This window comes from Lithobates pipiens, unplaced genomic scaffold (genome assembly GCF_037356315.1).
Source record: "Lithobates pipiens isolate NorthernLeopardFrog02 unplaced genomic scaffold, aLitPip1_a1.2 Scaffold_13, whole genome shotgun sequence".
NCBI classification, from domain to species: domain Eukaryota; kingdom Metazoa; phylum Chordata; class Amphibia; order Anura; family Ranidae; genus Lithobates; species Lithobates pipiens.
Window position 1 is genome coordinate 524,404,225 of NW_027507718.1, and position 18,896 is coordinate 524,423,120.

The window sequence follows — 18,896 nt, forward strand, 5'->3', positions numbered from 1 at the left end:
TACAGTAGGGTTGAGGTCAGGGCTCCTGTGTTCAGTAGGGTTGAGGTCAGGGCTCTGTGTTCAGTAGGGTCGAGCTCAGGGCTCTCTGTCCAGTAGAGTTGAGGTCATGGCTCTATGTTCAGTAGAGGTGAGGTCAGGGCTCTGTGTTCAGTAGGGTTGAGGTCAGCGCTCTGTGTTCAGTAGGGTGGAGGTCAGGGCACTGTGTTCAGTAGGGTGGAGGTCAGGGCTCTGTGTTCAGTAGGGTTGAGGTCAGCGCTCTGTGTCCAGTAGGGTGGAGGTCATGGCTCTGTGTTCAGTAGGGTTGAGTTCAGGGCTCTATGTTCAGTGCGGTTTAGGTTAGGGCTCTGTGTCCAGTAGGGTGGAGGTCAGGGCTCTGTGTTCCTTCGGGTTGAGGTCAGGGCTCTGTGTCAAGTAGGGTTGAGGTCAGGGCTCTGTGTCCAGTAGGGTTGAGGTCAGGGCTCTGTGTTCAGTAGAGGTGAGGTCAGGGCTATGTGTTCAGTAGGGTTGAGGTCAGGGCTCTGTGTCCAGTAGGGTTGAGGTCAGGGCTCTGTGTCCAGTAGGGTTGAGGTCAGGGCTCTGTGTCCAGTAGGGTTGAGGTCAGGGCTCTGTGTCCAGTAGGGTTGAGGTCAGGGCTCTGTGTCCAGTAGGGTTGAGGTCAGGGCTCTGTGTCCAGTAGGGTTGAGGTCAGGGCTCTGTGTCCAGTAGGGTTGAGCTCAGGGCTCTGTGTCCAGTAGGGTTGAGCTCAGGGCTCTATGTTCAGTAGGGTTGAGGTTAGGGCTCTGTGTCCAGTAGGGTTGAGCTCAGGGCTCTATGTTCAGTGCGGTTTAGGTTAGGGCTCTGTGTCCAGTAGGGTGGAGGTCAGGGCTCTGTGTTCCTTCGGGTTGAGGTCAGGGCTCTGTGTCAAGTAGGGTTGAGGTCAGGGCTCTGTGTCCAGTAGGGTTGAGGTCAGGGCTCTGTGTTCAGTAGAGGTGAGGTCAGGGCTCTGTGTTCAGTAGGGTTGAGGTCAGGGCTCTGTGTCCAGTAGGGTTGAGGTCAGGGCTCTGTGTCCAGTAGGGTTGAGGTCAGGGCTCTGTGTCCAGTAGGGTTGAGGTCAGGGCTCTGTGTCCAGTAGGGTTGAGGTCAGGGCTCTGTGTCCAGTAGGGTTGAGGTCAGGGCTCTGTGTCCAGTAGGGTTGAGGTCAGGGCTCTGTGTCCAGTAGGGTTGAGCTCAGGGCTCTGTGTCCAGTAGGGTTGAGCTCAGGGCTCTATGTTCAGTAGGGTTGAGGTTAGGGCTCTGTGTCCAGTAGGGTTGAGCTCAGGGCTCTATGTTCAGTAGGGTTGAGATCAGGGTTCTGAGTTTGGTAGGTTCAAGATCAGGGTTCTGTGTTCACTAGGGTTGAGGTCAGGGCTCTTTGTCCAGTAGGATTGAGGTCAGGGCTCTGTGTTCAGTAGGGTTGAGGTCAGGGCTCTGTGTACAGTAGGGTTGAGGTCAGGGCTCTATGTTCAGTGGGGTTTAGGTCAGGGCTCTGTGTCCAGTAGGGTTGAGATCAGGGTTCTGCGTTTGGTAGGTTCAAGATCAGGGTTCTGTGTTCACTAGGGTTGAGGTCAGGGCTCTCTGTCCAGTAGGGTTGAAGTCAGGGCTCTGTGTTCAGTAGGGTTGAGGTCAGGGCTCTGTGTACAGTAGGGTTGAGGTCAGGGCTCTGTGTTTGGTAGGTTCAAGATCAGGGTTCTGTGTTCAATAGGGTCGAGGTCAGGGCTCTCTGTCCAGTAGGGTTGAGGTCAGGGCTCTGTGTTCAGTAGGGATGAGGTCAGGGCTCTTTTTTTCAGTAGGGCTGAGGTCAGATTTCTATGTTCAGTAGGATTGAGGTCATGGCTCTATGTCCAGTAGGGTTGATGTCAGGGCTATGTGTTCAGTAGAATTGAGGTAAGGGCTCCAAGTTGGCATTTTAGTTCATCCGAAAGCAGTTCAGTAGAGTTGAGATCCTGACTCTGTGTCCAGTAGGGCTGAGGTCAGGACTCTGAGGAATCAAGACACAAATCTACTATGTTGAGCGCCCTCCAGTAGGGTTGAGGTCAGGACTCTGTGTTCAGTAGGGTGAAGGTCAGGACTCTGTGTCCAGTAGGGTTGAGTCTCTGGTTAATCCCCACACACACTCAGGTGCTTGCCCAGCTCGCATGCTGTGTAACATAAGGAAATGATTCTGGACAGCTGTGCTTCTAAAAATCCTTTTATTGAAGCTTCATATGACAGATGGAGCAGGGGACAAAGAGGTAGACGTGTTTCGTGCAAGCATTAGCGCTTAGCCATTACCAATTGGAACTAGTCACCATGATCACCTATATACTGCTCTAATGTGTCATCATTAGGTTATTTGATTATCACAAATTAAAGATACTTCACTGAAAACACTTGAACTCAAACATTTGGAGAGCTGGTCATATAATTGGTGTGATGGTCAGATGTCCACAAACAGTTTGAAGTCAGCAATTTCACCAGCTCCTCTTTTTAATGCTGCATGCACAGTACGATGGCGCTCTTCCCTAATCAAGTATCTTGTTTGCCTCTGTGGAAATGTAGCCCTATCACATTGGTGAAGTGAACTATCCTCATAGAGTGCATCCCTTACAAAAATGTTTTACCTATAATGGCTGACGCCCAGCATCTCTTGTAAATAGATCGCTCTAATTATCGATCTACGGGTAATGAGTGTTCAGCTCCTACCTCTTCGGCAATCACTCAGTGCTGGCGGTGTGTCCACAGGGAGCGGTCGTTTTTCACTCTCACCGTGTCCGATGACCGCGCATCAATCCTGCAGTTGCTATTGACAAGGTGATTTCTGAGTCGTCTGTGATGACTTCACCATGGATTCAGGAGCCCATCTGTCACAGCGTTATATCCCATGGGCCCCGTAACCAGACTTAGAGCGGTTCTGTATGTGCGTATCACATATTTGTATTAATGGAAATGCTAATCAAATTCCATGTAAACAGGGCCTACACTTATAAGTGAAAAACCTACACAGTGCATCTCTGAAATCATTGCCTATTTCCTAGATTTTGATCTGCAATTACAGATAAATACCCGTTGATCTGGTGGAAATGAACTAAGCTCACAAGTCTTGTTGTGGGCTGGCATCACCAGGGGCGTACCTAGAGCATTTGGCACCCAGGGCCCATCCTATATCTGGCACCCCCCTAACTGTAAAATCACCCAAAAACAACACCTTCTGCCAAGATCATGGTTTTTGAATTCTGAATTCTTTTTTAAAAATGGCGCTGTCAGATGCCTAGTAAACTGGAAGTGACACTGTCGCTTCCGGGTTTCTACATCAAAGACCCGATCAAAGGCAGATCTGGCTTTGTTCGGGTCTCTGGCCAGCCGGCTGGTTGTTCAGGTCTCCGGGTGGGATGGGAGACCTGGGCGCAGCTGTGGGGGGATGGGGACACCCCCTCCAACTCCTTGTAATAACAGGTGACGCTGTTCATCCATGGCAGCCAGTGACAATAGATGGGACAGGACGGAGGTGTCAGTCACTCAGGTGTGAGCAGATCCCAGATCGTGCCACGGTCAGGGCATTAAACTGGCAGTAACGCACAAAACTATATGGCGTTAATCTGGCATTAACACACAGAAGTAAATGGCGTTAAACTGACAGTAACGCACAAAACTATATGATGTTAAACTGGCAGTAACGCACACATAACAATATGGTGTTAAACTGGCAGTAAGGCACACTGAACTATACAGCATTAAACTGGTAGTAACACACATATAACAATATGGTGTTAAACTGGCAGTAACGCACACAGAACTATATGGCGTTAAACTGGCAGTAATGAACACAGAACTATATGGTGTTAAACTGGCAATAATGCACACAGACGTAAATGGCATTAAACTGGCAGTAAAGCAATGTATATATGAATGACACGGTCTCACTACACTACAGTAAAACTATCTGAGATGTCCCTACTCTAGCTGCACACTATGCAAAGCTGAATGATGGTCCTCCTCATTACACTAAGGCCGCGTACACACGCGCGGACTGTTCGCCCAACTTTGTCCGTCCAACAGTTTCAGCAAACAGTCCGCTCAAAATTAGCATGGACGGACATGCCCACACACGACGAACGAACAGTTTGCTGAAACCGTGCGCGATGACGTGAACAGCACGTACGACGGGACGAAAAATACGACGTCCTATACACTGCATTATAGCTTTCGGCGTGAAAATCCTTTCTGAGCATGCGCGCAACTTTGTTTGACGAACAAGCCTACACACGAGCGGGCTGTTCGCTGAAACAAGGTTTCAGCGGACAGTTTTTCGGAATTTCCGAAAAACCTTGTCCGTCCAACTGTCCGCTGAAACTGTCCGCTGAAGCCCACACACGAGCGGACTGTCCGCCCAAACACTGTTCAGCGGACAAAGTTGGGCGAACAGTCCGCCCGTGTGTACGCGGCCTCACACTATACCTAGACTGACACTAAACTAATATTCTACACTGATAATTGACATTAAATAGCACAGTATAGCACACTAACTAACTAATAGCACTGGAAATAGAGCCCTGTTCTATCTCTCTCCATGCCGAAATCATACTGAAAATGCCTGCCATTGAAAGAATACTTTTATACTGTGGGGCGGGAATGAGCCATGATTGGATAAAGTCATGATGGCAGTGTCCAATCATGACTCTGACAGTGCTCTGAGCCCTGATTGTTTGAAGCTTTCACTGCTTCAGCCAATCAGGGCTTGCAATGCACTGTTTATTCATTCATGCATTGTGTTCGGTTCGGGGGGGCCAAACAAACCGGTCGGACTGACCCGTTTGTTCAGCTGTGCAACGAACCTCCGAACATCGAAAGTTGGGCCCGATCTTATGCTCGGGCTGAACCATTAGCTCATCCCTAGTTAGGAGGAGCTAGGTGGAGGTCTGTGGAATAGTGGATTGGTTACAAATGTGGGTGCCCGTCTGGTGGTACGGTGCTTCCCCTTTTGGTATTGATTGCCTCGATCTCTCGAGAAGGCAGAAAATAGTCAGTTTGGAACTGTCCTTGAGCTAGTGGGGACTCACTGGATCACTGTCAATTCTTTAAGCCTTCTTAATTTATGCGGTGGCCTCTTAGACACATTAGGACCTCTGAGTGAACCTGAAATCGGAATATTACAGATCTTGCCAGATGATGTACTAATACTGTGCATTCTAAGCAATTTGGGCTCCTCCGCTTTCCCATGATATGAGAGCCACTAGAACATGGGGTGTAGGGTATTTTTTTCATTTTCTTTGATTATATATATATATATATATATATCCTGTTTACAAGAATATATAGTATGTATGCAATCTTTGATATCTAAACATTTAATACATGACAAAGGATTCCAGGAGCACTATGGGTTATCTAAGGGTTGTCTGGAAGAGACATAAAACGTGGGGATGCAAAATCTCTAGGTAAAAGTAAATAAAAGATCATAAATAAATATATAAAAATAAAATATATAAAAAATAAATAAAATTAAGTTTAGTCAATAGGAAAGTAAGGTGTTTCTTGTGGGTTTAACAGGCACAATGGGCAGCAAGTTGACCTGTCCTTGTGCCAAGCACAGCCCCTAATTAGCTGGAATCATATTGAGGAACCCATAAACGTAAGTTTATACCAATAAAGTCATATGATCACAATGTTTCTGCTGACATAGCGTGGCGATCACATGGCTTTGTTGATAAAAAAAATGTTTATTGCCTGGTTTGTTAGCCAATAAAACCACTGATTACATCAGCAATTTTGCTTTGTCACCCGCTTCCTTGCTGGTTGGTTGCTTAAGCACTAGACACACAAGTACAGTAATCATTATCAATGACAATGTAGCCTCCTACGGATAGCTACTAAACTCTGTTCCTTGATACACCATCAATGCACCTCTTTAATAAATTCAGTCCAGGCAGCTAAATGGAACAACAAAGTTATTTTACTAAAGTAGTTGCAAGTAACACAGAAGCAGTTCTCCACCACGTCTCCAACACACATTCCTGAAAAAGTCCTCTAAGTGCCCTTGTTGCAGTGCCCCGTGAAGTAGACATAACTTAATTGATTAATAAAGTCCATTAAAAAGACTTTGCAAGAGTCCATTATTGGTAGTGAATTGGTAGCAATAGTCCATACCCCTTGGGACCCCCGACTAGGCTCCCACAAGGAGTGTTAGCTTAGATCTTAGCAGTTCAGTTGCCGCCAGAAAGCTCTTGATCTAGATTCAGTTCCCTTTTTATATGTTATGCCCAGCAGAGGGCGGTACTATTCAGAAAAGCCCAGGAAAGCCTGGCTAGCAGAGTTAACCCTTACCAACCTTACAGCACCACTTCTGCTGGGAAACCTCAACTAAACAGTGAAATTTGAACAGCAGAAAATACAGTTAACCCCCAAAAGTACTAAACACAACCAACACAGAAATACCTCGGTAAGCACCTGCTTACAAACCAGTCCTCCTAATTCCAGAATACAACAATTTCATGTTTAATCCCTGCCGTGCAATAATCAGATATTTGTGTCTTTGCCATAGCGTGAATTTCGTGACGTGGTCATCACAGGGGATGCTGCGAATGTCCTCCGAAGCTATGAACGAACTCTTCCAGCCCACCATCCAGCAGATCGTCCAGCACATAGGTATGGTCACACTGGAAGCTTTGTAGCAAAGGCATTGCAGGGTTCCTATTCCAATTTGTAGCTTGCTGCTACAGCTGACTAAAATGCAGGAAAGGGTGATGGGACAAACATAACCAAATGGCCCCTTTGACCATAGGAATGTTTCCTGTGGGTCAGAAAAAGTATGTCACACTAGGGGGGTCTCTTTTTTTTAAAAAGAAAAAAATAATAATAATAATTTGGTGAATGCCTCAGCATTCGCACAAACATCATGAATAATCCTCCTAATGTGTCTAATATGTGTATTTTCTGTAGTTATCAGCTTCATCTGGTGGCCATCATGTGAAATGTTCCTGATTTTGGTATTCCAGGAATATACTGCATTGTGACCACCAGATGGAGCTGTGATTGCGATATTTCAGGAATATACTACATTATGGCCACTAGATGGAGCTGTCAATCATAGGAAATACACGTATTAGATACATTACAGGGATTATTTCCAATGGCTGTACAAATGCTGAGGCATTAAGCAGTAAATGAATAGATCACAAGTGTGGTATGATACTGCAGAGATTTGTAGCCATGGTGGGGGATGGGTGTTGTCTTCAAGTGCAAGTACAGCCAAATCTGTATTTTTTCATATTGGGTAAAGTGGGAAATATTACACAAGGGAGAAGGGATCCCCCAAAGTGGGGTTTTTAGGCAGCAGAGTGAAAGAATTAGTCAATATTATATAAAAAAAGAGTCGTTTGTTAGTAGTACCAAAGGGCATAATATGATGGTTAAAAAATGAGCTCCAGTAGGAAAATTAAAACTAAACCAAATATACACTTGCAGACAGGAGTTTCATAGCATCATTAATAATGAAATGTCGACAAAATGAAAGTTTATACTGACGCGTTTCAAGCAGACGATCCTCTGAAGAAGGCCCTTGGTATATGGGTTGAAACGCGTCAGCCCTTATCTTTCATATTGTTGACATTCCATTATTAATGTTGCCCAGCCGCGCCTTTCTGCCGACGTATATGTACATGCGGCGGTCGGCAAGTGGTTAAAGACGGCCCTGCGGCTGCTCCTGCATTGTATGTGAGAACTATAGAGGTGCACCTGATGGACCTCAGAGAGCCAAAGAGAAGAGGCTTCAGGGACCCGGTCATGTGGAAGGAGGAGCCCACAGGAGCAAAGAATGAATGAATGAATGACTTGTATAGCGCTGCAAATGCGAACTGAATCGCCTCAAGGCACTTGATCCAACCTGCGTTGACTTCCTTCTTAAAAGAGGTGGGTCTTGAGTTTTTTCCTGAAGGCCCGATGATTTCCTTCCAAGCGGATGTTCGTGGGTGGAGCGTTCCATAGCCGTGGTCCTTGGACTGCGAATCTTGGTTCTCCCCTTGATTTGTACCGGGACTTGGGGATGAGGAGGAGGAGAATAAGGTAAGTAAATGTACTAGGCCTCAAAATTTTCTGGAAAGCCTTCCCAGAAGAGTGGAGGCCACTATAACTACAAAGGGGTTTCATGGCCATGGTTTTGGAATGGGATGTCCAACAAGTTCATATAGGTGTCCAAACTTTTGGCCATTGTATCTCCAGGGACAGTACCATGCGAATTCAGGGAGGTGGAGATTGAAGTTTCCAGGCTTAGGGTTTATAGACCTTTCCCATCCCCAGTCCAGTTTATCTACATGCTTCATGTGCCTTCTTGCAGTATTTGAACGGTTGGGATTTTTTTTTTTCTCTTTTGCCCGTCTTTCTTCTCTATTTTTTTCCATCAGCGGCCCAGACAGTCATTTTATCTGCCTGCACAGCATATAAATAGTGTTTTACTATTGTGTCCTGAGAGATATCCCAGCATGATTCATCACTGAGACATGATTCACCCGCAGGAGATGTAACAGATACGGATTATTTACAGACAGACGGTCTAAGCGATATTAATAATGTATGGGGCAACCCCGAGAACAGGAGAAAAACATCTGCAAGGATTATAGAACAGCTCCGATGGGATCTTCTGCAAGGCGAGAGCGCCAGTCCGTTCTGAAAAATAAAAGGGACAGTCCATCCAAAACTGATGTTTTCACGGTTGGGTAGAAGAAGCTGGGGGGAGTTAAAGGTTTCTCGGGGACACCATCGGGGACACCATCGGGGACACCATCGGGGACACCATTGATGAGATCTTGAGCTCTGCGCTTAGTTTTTAGGTCTGCAAACCATTATCAAGAGGGTCTTAATATCTGTTGAATTTTTCATTTATTTTATATTGTGAAAAAATATAACCAAAGATGGAAAAGAACCTTTGGAATTGGTGGGAAAAGAACCAGGGTCAAGAGTCTCTAAGCAATACTCTATGGGGTACCTTTTAAAAAAGCAGCAATATGACAGTACCACCGATTTCCGATGTCCGAAGCTGGTGGAGCCTAATAAAAATCAATAGGAGTCTTGCCAAATGAATGGGGGAATCTGTCAAAATCACATGACAATCATAGAGCTCTCTCTGCTGCACCAAGCAAAGAATATTCCATGGAGCACCACTGGCTCCCCACCACGACCCGCATTTCATGAATTGGCTGTAAAATGCATGCCATTGTGTGATATCCTGGGGGTGTATAACGGAGACTGGATAGTGATATCTGCTCTCCGTTATAAATTGCCCCCTATATAGGTACAAAGTATGTGGACACCTGACCATCACACCTATATGAACTTGTTGGGCATCTCATTTCAAAAGCATGGCCAGTAATATTGAGTTGCCCCTTTCCCCATACCTTTTGTAGCAATAGCAACTAGGGGCATGACTACAGGGGTTGAAATTGCGACCCAGCCCCATGCTCCAGGGGGTCCGTGTGGCCCTCCCTGTACACATGAATAGGAGGGGCAGAGAGAGTGGCCTCCTCACCCTCCCGCGGGCATTCAGCAGCTGCAGGAGGAAAATGGAGGGGATTGGTTCCATCACACCTATATGAACTTGTTGGGCATCTCATTTTGAAAGCATGGCCAGTAATATTGAGTTGCCCCTTTCCCCTATACATTTGTATCAATAACAACCAGAGGCACAACTACAGGGGTTGAAATTGCGACCCAGCTCCATGCTCCAGGGGGTCCGTGTGGCCCTCCCTGTACACATTGATAGGAGGGGCGCAGAGGTTGGCCTCCCGCGGGCATTCAGCAGCTGCAGGAGGAAAATGGAGGGGATTGGCTCCTCTATATGCCACACCCACCGCTCCTCCTATTCAGGTTTCTTGTCTCCTGCTGCCCCCAGGCCCCTGTGTGCTCCCCTGAACTTCCCCCCAGCGGTGCCGACTTCTCCCCTCCCCTCTCCCACCAGCTGCTGCAGGGGAGGTATCAGGATGGAGAGCAGGGAAGGGGCTGGTGAATATGTAATTTACCAGTCCCTTCCTTTTCTGAATAGACAGAGTCAGTGATCCGTACCGACCACTGACTCTGTTCATTTATATATGAAACGTAGTAAACTGTGTTTACCATGTTATGGTTTGTGAATGAACTGGAAGTTCCGTATAGAGCTTTTCCTGTCCATTCATTCCATGCTGCTGAGACTGCAGAGATGGAAATTGAGGGCTCTGTCTTTAATTTCCTTTCTCTGTCTCCAAGGTGAAGCAACAGAGGTCTCTGCAAACCTTTTCAGCAAATCCCTCCAACGGGGCTCCAAAAAAATTGCAAAAAAAGTAAAAAATGAATAATTGGTAAAAAACTAAATAACCAAAAAACAAACTGCTGACACCACCAGTGTTAGAACTACCAGGGTTGCAAAGGTGGCACTTGCGACTGGGCCCTGGCATTCCACTACTGTGGGGGGCCCAAGATGGCAGGATAGGGGCCCACTGCAGAACATGTGAAAGGGTCTCACTGCGGGATAATAGTAAAAGGCCCAGCAATGGGAGTAATGGGCCTCGGGTTCAGTGGGAAGGGCCCAGGGCTCAAAGGGAAGTGCCATTCATGGTTTATCGCTTCCTGAAGGTTCTAGTTACCCCTCTCTGATAACAACCATCATCCAACACAAGATTTTGGAGTGTATCTGGGGGAATCTGTGTCCCTTTAGCTAAAAGAGCATTTGTGAGGTCAGGTATTGATGTTGGATGAGAAGACCTGGATCTCAATTGATGTTCCAATTCATCCCAGATGTGTTCAGGTCAAGGCTCTTTGCAGGTCACTCACTCCTCAGGAAAGACTTTCCACAAGAATTTTGAGCGTGTCTGTGGGAAATTGTGCCTATGCAGCCAAAACAACGCTTGTGGGGTCAGGTAGTTGGACTAGAAGATCTGGCTCACAGCTGGTATTCCAATTCATCCCAGAGGCAGGGGCGGACTGACCATTCGGCCACTCGGGCACTGCCCGAGGGCCCCGGGCCACTAAGGGGGGCCCATCAGGGTTGCCAGCCTCACTAAAACCAGGGATAGTATGTAAAAATCAGTGTTTTATTTACATCTGTCTCTGAAATGTCCCTTACGGACATCGTTTTGGCCTAAAAATCCAGAGATTCTAGCTGCCCCACCTCTCCAGTACCTTCTCAACCAATAGAAACATGTCTGTGTATACTGTGTGATTGTATACTGTGTGTGTTTGTGTATACTGTGTGGCCCCATAATCTCTGATTGCCTGGGGGTCCCATAATCTCCTATTGCCCGGGGGCCCCATGAGTTGTCAGTCCGCCCCTGCCCAGAGGTGTTTAGTAGGGTTGAGGTCAGGGCTTTGTGCAGGAGACTCAATTTCCTTTACACCAAACTTTTCAAACCATGTATTTATCATAAGAGGGACAATCTGTTTGTATGTATGCGATCATTATGTCATTCTTATGCTTCATTCCTGCAGGTGACCTCATGAACAAGCCAGAGGTGAAAGGAATCAAGTACCTGTTCCTGGTGGGTGGTTTCGCAGAGTCAACAATGCTTCAGAATGCAGTCCAGACTGCTTTCAGCGAGATCTGCCGGGTCATCATCCCCCAAGACGTTGGTTTGACCATCCTCAAAGGCGCAGTCCTGTTTGGCCTAGACCCGACCATCGTGAGGGTGCGACGCTCACCACTAACCTACGGGGTCGGAGTCCTCAATAAGTACGTTGAGGGGAAGCATCCGAAGGAGAAACTCCTGGTGAAAGATGGGAAGAACTGGTGCACGGACATCTTCGACAAGTTTGTCTCCGTGGACCAATCAGTGGCCCTCGGTGACATCGTTCAGAGGAGCTACTGTCCGGCACGCCTCGGGCAACGCAAGATTATCATCAACATCTACTGCTCCTCCACCGATGACGTGGTCTACATCACCGACCCGGGAGTCAGGAAATGTGGCACCATCAACCTGGACTTACCAGACATCAACGACGCCAAAACATTTCGGCGAGAGATTAAAGCCAGTATGCAGTTTGGAGACACGGAGATCAAAGTCACCGCCATGGATGTGAAAACCTCAAAAATTGTCAGAGCCGCCATTGACTTCCTGTCCAACTGATGGACAAGGACCCATCACATTTGGACAATAACTCCAAGCACTTAATGATATAGTTCTGGACTGTGGAATTCATAAATGCAGCGTATGACTGTTTCCGACGTACACGCTTTTTTATTGTACTGTATGTGGCATTTTGGAAACACTACATGGATTGGCTCAGCCATCAATCAGTTCACCCAAAAACTGATCTTTCCATTGTGGAACTATGCTACCTGGTTGATCTGCCCAGGCCAGTCCACCGAAAACTGATTTTCTCATTATAGAATGATGCCACCTGGTTGATTCAACCAAGTCAGTCCACCCAAAACTGATATTTCTATTGCAGATTGATGCCACCTGGTTGATTTTCTGCTTTTTTTTTTAAAGACTCTGGTATTGAGATTTCTCTTTTTATACTTTATGGTGGAGCTGGAAAGCCAAGGGTAGGGTAATGCCACATACACACGACCGGAACTTTCCAGCAGACTAGGTCCGACAGTCTTCCTGATAGACCTTGGGTGGAGTTCCGATGGACTTTCCAAACTAACGGACTTGGCCACACATGAATGGACTAAGTCCGTTCGTTTTGACGTAAGACGGGACTAAAAAAGGAAGTTCAAAAGCCCGTAGCCAATAGCTTCCCTTGCGTCGTGTTTGGTCCATTGGACCAGCACACAGACTAATGGTTTTCCCGATAGGAATTGAGTCCATCGGACAGATTTGAAACATGTTCTATTTCTAGGTCAGTTTGATTTTTTTTTTTTTATGAAAAACAATCGGATTAGCCCACACACGATCAGATTGTCTGACGGACTGATCCCGTCGGACCTAGTCTGCCGGAAAGTCCGGTCATGTGTACGCGGCATAAGAGTGAGCAGGTGATGTTGAATTAGCGGCTGAAAAACACATATTAAGTTCTCTGAAATTTCATCAAAAGGACCCTCTAGTCCAGTGATGGGGAACCTTGGCACCCCAGATGTTCTGGAACTACATTGCCCATGATGCTCATGCACTCTGCAGTGTAGTTGAACATCATGGGAAATGTAACATCCGGGGGTGCCAAGGTTCACCATCACTGCTCTAGTCTATTTCATGATGCACACCTCCCAACTTTTTGAGATGGGAATGAGGGACACCTATCAGGAAAAGTATGCAGGCATAGGACACACCCCTGGCCACGCCCCCTTTAAAAGGAGAATTGCACAAAAAAACAAGATTGGTTAAACACACAAGTGCTTTTTTACCACTACTATTCCTTTATATTGGGTTTTGGAATTTACAAATGCAGCAATCAGATGAAAGGTTTAGCACTGGGAAACACTTTTTGATAGATAAATAGTGCATTTTATATACATCTATATAGATCAGACCGAAATGAGGGACAAATGCGGAGGAATGAGGGACAGAGGGACATTGCTCCAAATCAGGGACAGTCCCTCGGAATCAGGGACAGTTGGGAGCTATACATGATGTGGCGCAACAAAAATAGTTCCCCACGGTGACGTGGCATGGTCCACCTCGGAAGCCATCATTGTCTGACATTGCTTTGTGGATAAACAAAGCCATGTGATCACCATGTCAACACTAAGGTTGTGATCGGTGGCTTTCTTGGCAGTTGCTGTTTTAAAGAGGACAGGTTAAGGTTACACTCCCCCGCCACAAAGATACCAGCAAACCAAGCTTGCAGTATGGCATAGCAAGAGGGCACAAGCATACCTACTACTCTCCCTTTCCAGCACATACTTACTGTGAGAGTGGCAGCCTGGATTTCTTGTGTTCTAGCCAGGCTGGTAAAACATCAGCGAGGGGAAGGCTGAAGTCGTATTGATTCCTTTTGGTTTTGGATTGGATTCGGGAGAACGGGCTGCGTGATTATTTTTATACATTTTGGGAAAGGTGGTCTAAAATAAAACAGTGGGTTGGCCATTTTGGGACAATGCAAGGAGCTTGTTATTAGCACTTTGGATCTTCTGCCATCCACATAGATGGCAAATATAGATTTCTCTGGCCTACTCTTCAGTCTTGCAGTTGTACAGGCGCCTCTCCTGGACTGAAATTGGTTACTCCTGATTTTGCTGCACACTGTGAGCTTCGAACACCGTACATTAGAAACTTCAGTAACAGTGCATTCACTCATTGAACAGCCCAGGGGTCTGTCTTTTTGTTTTTTATGTAGTTTATTTGCCGGTAAAACTTGGGAGGGATTTAGGGGTGAGGTGAGATACAGTGGAACCTTGGATTATGAGCATAATCCGTTCCAGGAGAATGCTTGTAATCCAAAGCACTCACATATCAAAGCGACTTTCCCCATAGAAGTCAATGGAAACTAGGATAATTCATTCCGCATTGACTTCTATTGCGTGCAATACCGCATGTGGCCAGAGGTGGGGGGCGCCAGAGAGCCTCAGAAATACTCTGAGATGGCTCGGCTGAACTTGGAAAGGTTCAGAAACATGCAAACTGAATATTTCACAGTGTCACCACCGCCCCCGCACCTCTGGCCAAATGCGGTACTGCACACCTTAAATTCTGCTAGTTTTGCGAGACAACACTCACAAACCAGGTCAGAATAAAAAAAATAAAAGTTGCTCGTCTTTCAAAACGCTCGTTAACCGCGTTACTCGTAAACCAAGGTTCCACTGTACTCCAAGACGATTGACAAATAGCAGAACGAGGACAATCAAGGGCCTGATAAAAGCAAGCAAAGGGCCATATCTGGCCCCCGGGCCCACAGTTTTGGAGACCACTGCCGTATTGTTATAAATATAAGCAGCAGTGTTCTCAAATGTCAATGTATGCATTGACTTAACGCTATAGTCCCAGTTCTGTCCAGACAGTATGTTCACCTGCTAACTTGGCACAATTCACAGGCAGCTTAACTCTTCAATAGGACACAGAAGCTGGATCCAGAACAATTGTATTTCAGGTAATTTCAGTACAGAAGAAGTTTTTTTTTTTCCAGTCTTTGGGAGTGCAGGAATAAAATGTCCTAAACCTTGTCTCTACAAAGAACGAACACTGATAAAGGGAACATGGGAAGAGCAGGGAGGATCTAGTTAAGACTGAACTAACCAGCATTAATTAGGAGGGGAGGGCAGCGGGAAATATCAAATCACATAAGCAGGAGTTCCAGTCATAAAACAAATTTTACATTATTGAGCTATGCAATAAATACATATAAATATTTTTTTTTTTTACTCACCTTTTCAGGTCTGTTGCTAGGGGGTCCCTTGTAATCTGCCTCTTCCTCTCCCTGGCGCCTGACGTCGTTTCCCTCGGCGCCCGTGCTCGCTAGAGCTCCTGGGAGATGTCTGTCATCATTTCCCAGGAGTCAGTGGGCAGCGCCGAGGGCTTTGTTGCCTTCTGACATTGCACTTCCGACAACGCCGCCCGTTGTGACGGCAACTGCAGAAGTGAACGGCGGTGCGCCGTACATGCTGCGCATACGCAACGTAGACACGGCGCATGCGCAAGAACGGATGGTGCATGCTGGTCGCTCCAGCTGCACCAGAACCCGAAAGATTAGTGTTTGTGGGCTTCACATGCCCACAAGCAAGATGGTAATATATAAGGAATAAAAGAGATCTTTCTAAATGAAATCGGCAATTGAGCGCCGTTTAAAGGGGTGTTCCGGCCAATACGTTTTTTTTTTTTCTTAAAAGTCAGCAGCTACAAACACTGTAGCTGCTGACTTTTAATAAGGACACTCACCTGTCCAGCAATCCCGCGATGTCGGCCGTCCCGTCCATCGGATCGGCTGCCGGCGCCTCCATCTTAACGAAGGGAAACAGGCAGTGGAGCCTTGCGGCTTCACTGCCCCGTTTCCTACTGCGCATGCGCGAGTCGCGCGGCGCTTTGCGAGTGGCCCCTGTTTGTTTTCTGGAACACACACATGTCCCAGAAGGCAACGGGGCCTCTCACCGAAGAAGAGGAAGCGCCGCGGAATAGGAAGAGGCAGATTAGGAAGACTGCCTAGCAACAGGGGTTTCAAGTAAGTGAATTCTTTTTTTTTATGATTATTAATACATTTTTTTTTTTTTTGTGGGGTGGCCCTCTACTTTAAACAGAGACACTTGAGTGCTATTACCAACTTTTTAATCATTAAGATATTCATCCTAAAAAAATAAAATCATTTTTTTCACAGTTCCGGAAATCCACTTTAACTCTGCAGATGATGAATCTGGATACATTTTATTTCAGATAATTGCAGCACAGAGGATGTGTGTTTTTTTTTTTTTTTTAACCTTTTGAAGTGTAAGAAGACAATGACTGCCTAAAGCCCACCTCTGCAAAGAACTAACACTGAGAGAGGGAACATGGAAGAAACAGGGGAGGGTGCAGCTAGAACTGAACGGAGTAGTGCTAAACAGGAGGGGAGAACAGATGGAAATACTAAATGACATAAGTAAACAAACTGTAGTGGCCCTAAACCACCACTAGATGTCAGAATACCCAGAAGAATAGTAACTTGATACAACAGAGACCTCTGTGTTTTATTTAAATGTCAGATGCAGGCTTTAATGAGATCTACAGTGCCTTGCAAAAGTATTCGGCCCCCTTGAACTTTTCAGCCTTTTGCCACATTTCAGGCTTCAAACATAAAGATATAAAATTTTTATTTTTTGTGAAGAATCACCAACAAGTGGGACACAATTGTGAAGTGGAACGAAATCTATTGGATTTTTGAAACTTTTTTAACTAATAAAAAAATGAAAAGTGGGGCGTGCAAAATTATTTGGCCCCCTTGCGGGGGGGGGGGGGGCGAATACTTTGTAGAGCCACCTTTTGCTGTGATTACAGCTGCAAGTCGCTTGGGGTATGTCTCTATCAGTTTTGCACATTGAGAGACTGAAATTCTTGCCCATTCTTCCTTGCAAAACAGCTGGAGCTCAGTGAGGTTGGATGGAGAGCGTTTGTGAACAGCAGTTTTCAGCTCTTTCCACAGATTCTCGATTGGATTCAGGTCTGGACTTTGACTTGGCCATTCTAACACCTGGATACGTTTATTTGTGAACCATTCCTTTGTAGATTTTGCTGTATGTTTGGGATCATTGTCTTGTTGGAAGATAAATCTCCGTCCCAGTTTCAGGTCTTTTGCAGACTCCAACAGGTTTTCATCCAGAATGGTCCTGTATTTGGCTGCATCCATCTTCCCCCCAATTTTAGCCATCTTCCCTGTCCCTGCTGAAGAAAAGCAGGCCCAAACCATGATGCTGCCACCACCATATGTGACAGTGGGGATGGTGTGTTGAGGGTGATGAGCTGTGTTGCTTTTACGCCAAACATATCGTTTTGCATTGTGGGCAAAAAGTTGGATTTTGGTTTCATCTGACCAGAGCACCTTCTTCCACATGTTTGGTGTGTCTCCCAGGTGGCTTGTGGCAAACTTTAGACGAGACTTTTTATGGATATCTTTGAGAAATGGCTTTCTTCTTGCCACTCTTCCATAAAGGGCAGATTTGTGCAGTGTACGACTGATTGTTGTCCTATGGACAGACTCTCCCACCTCAGCTGTAGTTCTCTGCAGTTCATCCAGAGTGATCATGGGCCTCTTGGCTGCATCTCTGATCAGTCTTCTCCTTGTCTGAGCTGAAAGTTTAGAGGGACGGCCAGGTCTTGGTAGATTTGCAGTGGTCTGATACTCCTTCCATTTCAAAATGATCGCTTGCACAGTGCTCCTTGAGATGTTTAAAGCTTGGGAAATCTTTTTGTATCCAAATCCGGCTTTAAACTTCTCCACAACAGTATTACGGACCTGCCTGGTGTGTTCCTTGGTCTTCATGATGCTCTCTGCGCTTTCAACAGAACCCTGAGACTATCACAGAGCAGGTGCATTTATACAGAGACTTGATTACACACAGGCGGATTCTATTTATCACCATCAGTCATTTAGGACAACATTAGATCATTCAGAGATCCTCGCTGAACTTCTGGAGTGAGTTTGCTGCACTGAAAGTAAAGGGGCCAAATAATTTTGCACGCACCACTTTTCAGTTTTTTATTTGCTAAAAAAGTTTAAAATATCCAATAGATTTCGTTCCACTTCACAATTATGTCCCACTTGTTGGTGATTCTTCACAAAAAATGTAAATTTTATATCTTTATGTTTGAAGCCTGAAATGTGGCAAAAGGTTGAAAAGTTCAAGGGGGCCGAATACTTTCGCAAGGCACTGTATGTGCTGAGTAGGTAGAGGTCAGTGTTCACATGTCCGCCCTCCATTGCACAACTTCTCTATGTAGGACCGGATGTCTCCTGGTTGTGTACAGAGCGTCCCTCTGTGATAAAACAAAAAACAAAGCTAATATGTACAAACACAAGCCGGATAGAAAAAGCAATAATCGCCTTTTTCATGATGTCCCTCCACCATCAATGGAGCAGAGAGGCAAACATGAACATGCCATTGCTTATCACTTCCCACAGGGGGAGCCAGAGCTGTGTCCGGAGAATATCAGAGAATGTACCCAAAAGTTTATTTTTGTACTCGTATTCACATATTTCTGTGTTCTTATATTGTGTAGAATTGGTTCTCCTGTGTATGAAGTGTATGACTCAACCTCAATAAACCACTATGGAATGTACAGATGCCTCCAACATATACCGCGGTGTTGTCCAAGAATCTACACCATGTGGGAGGACTCTTCTCCTTCCTCTATAACTCTCCTCTCCTGAAAAACTCTGCTCTACTGGAGGACTCTGCTTCTTCCTCTATCTAACTCTCCTCTATTGAAATACTCTGCTCCGCTGGAGGACTCTGCTTCTTCCTCTATCTAACTCTCCTCTCCTGAAATACTCTGCTACTTCTTGAATAATTCTCCTCTCCTGAAATACTCTGCTCT

The 18,896-nt window shown here is 45.9% G+C and overlaps 1 protein-coding gene across 1 annotated transcript in view; it reads left to right on the forward strand.

Annotated features, from left to right (window-relative positions):
• The window catches only part of HSPA12B (heat shock protein family A (Hsp70) member 12B), an 81,844-nt gene extending 65,642 nt beyond the window's left edge, over positions 1 to 16,202 (forward strand). Inside the window, exons 12-13 of the mRNA XM_077478111.1 lie at positions 6,536 to 6,639; positions 11,446 to 16,202. Of these exons, the coding sequence (XP_077334237.1) occupies positions 6,536 to 6,639; positions 11,446 to 12,080 (739 nt within the window). The 3' untranslated portion in view covers positions 12,081 to 16,202. The remainder of the gene's footprint in view (positions 1 to 6,535; positions 6,640 to 11,445) is intronic.
• The last annotated feature ends 2,694 nt before the right edge of the window (positions 16,203 to 18,896 follow it).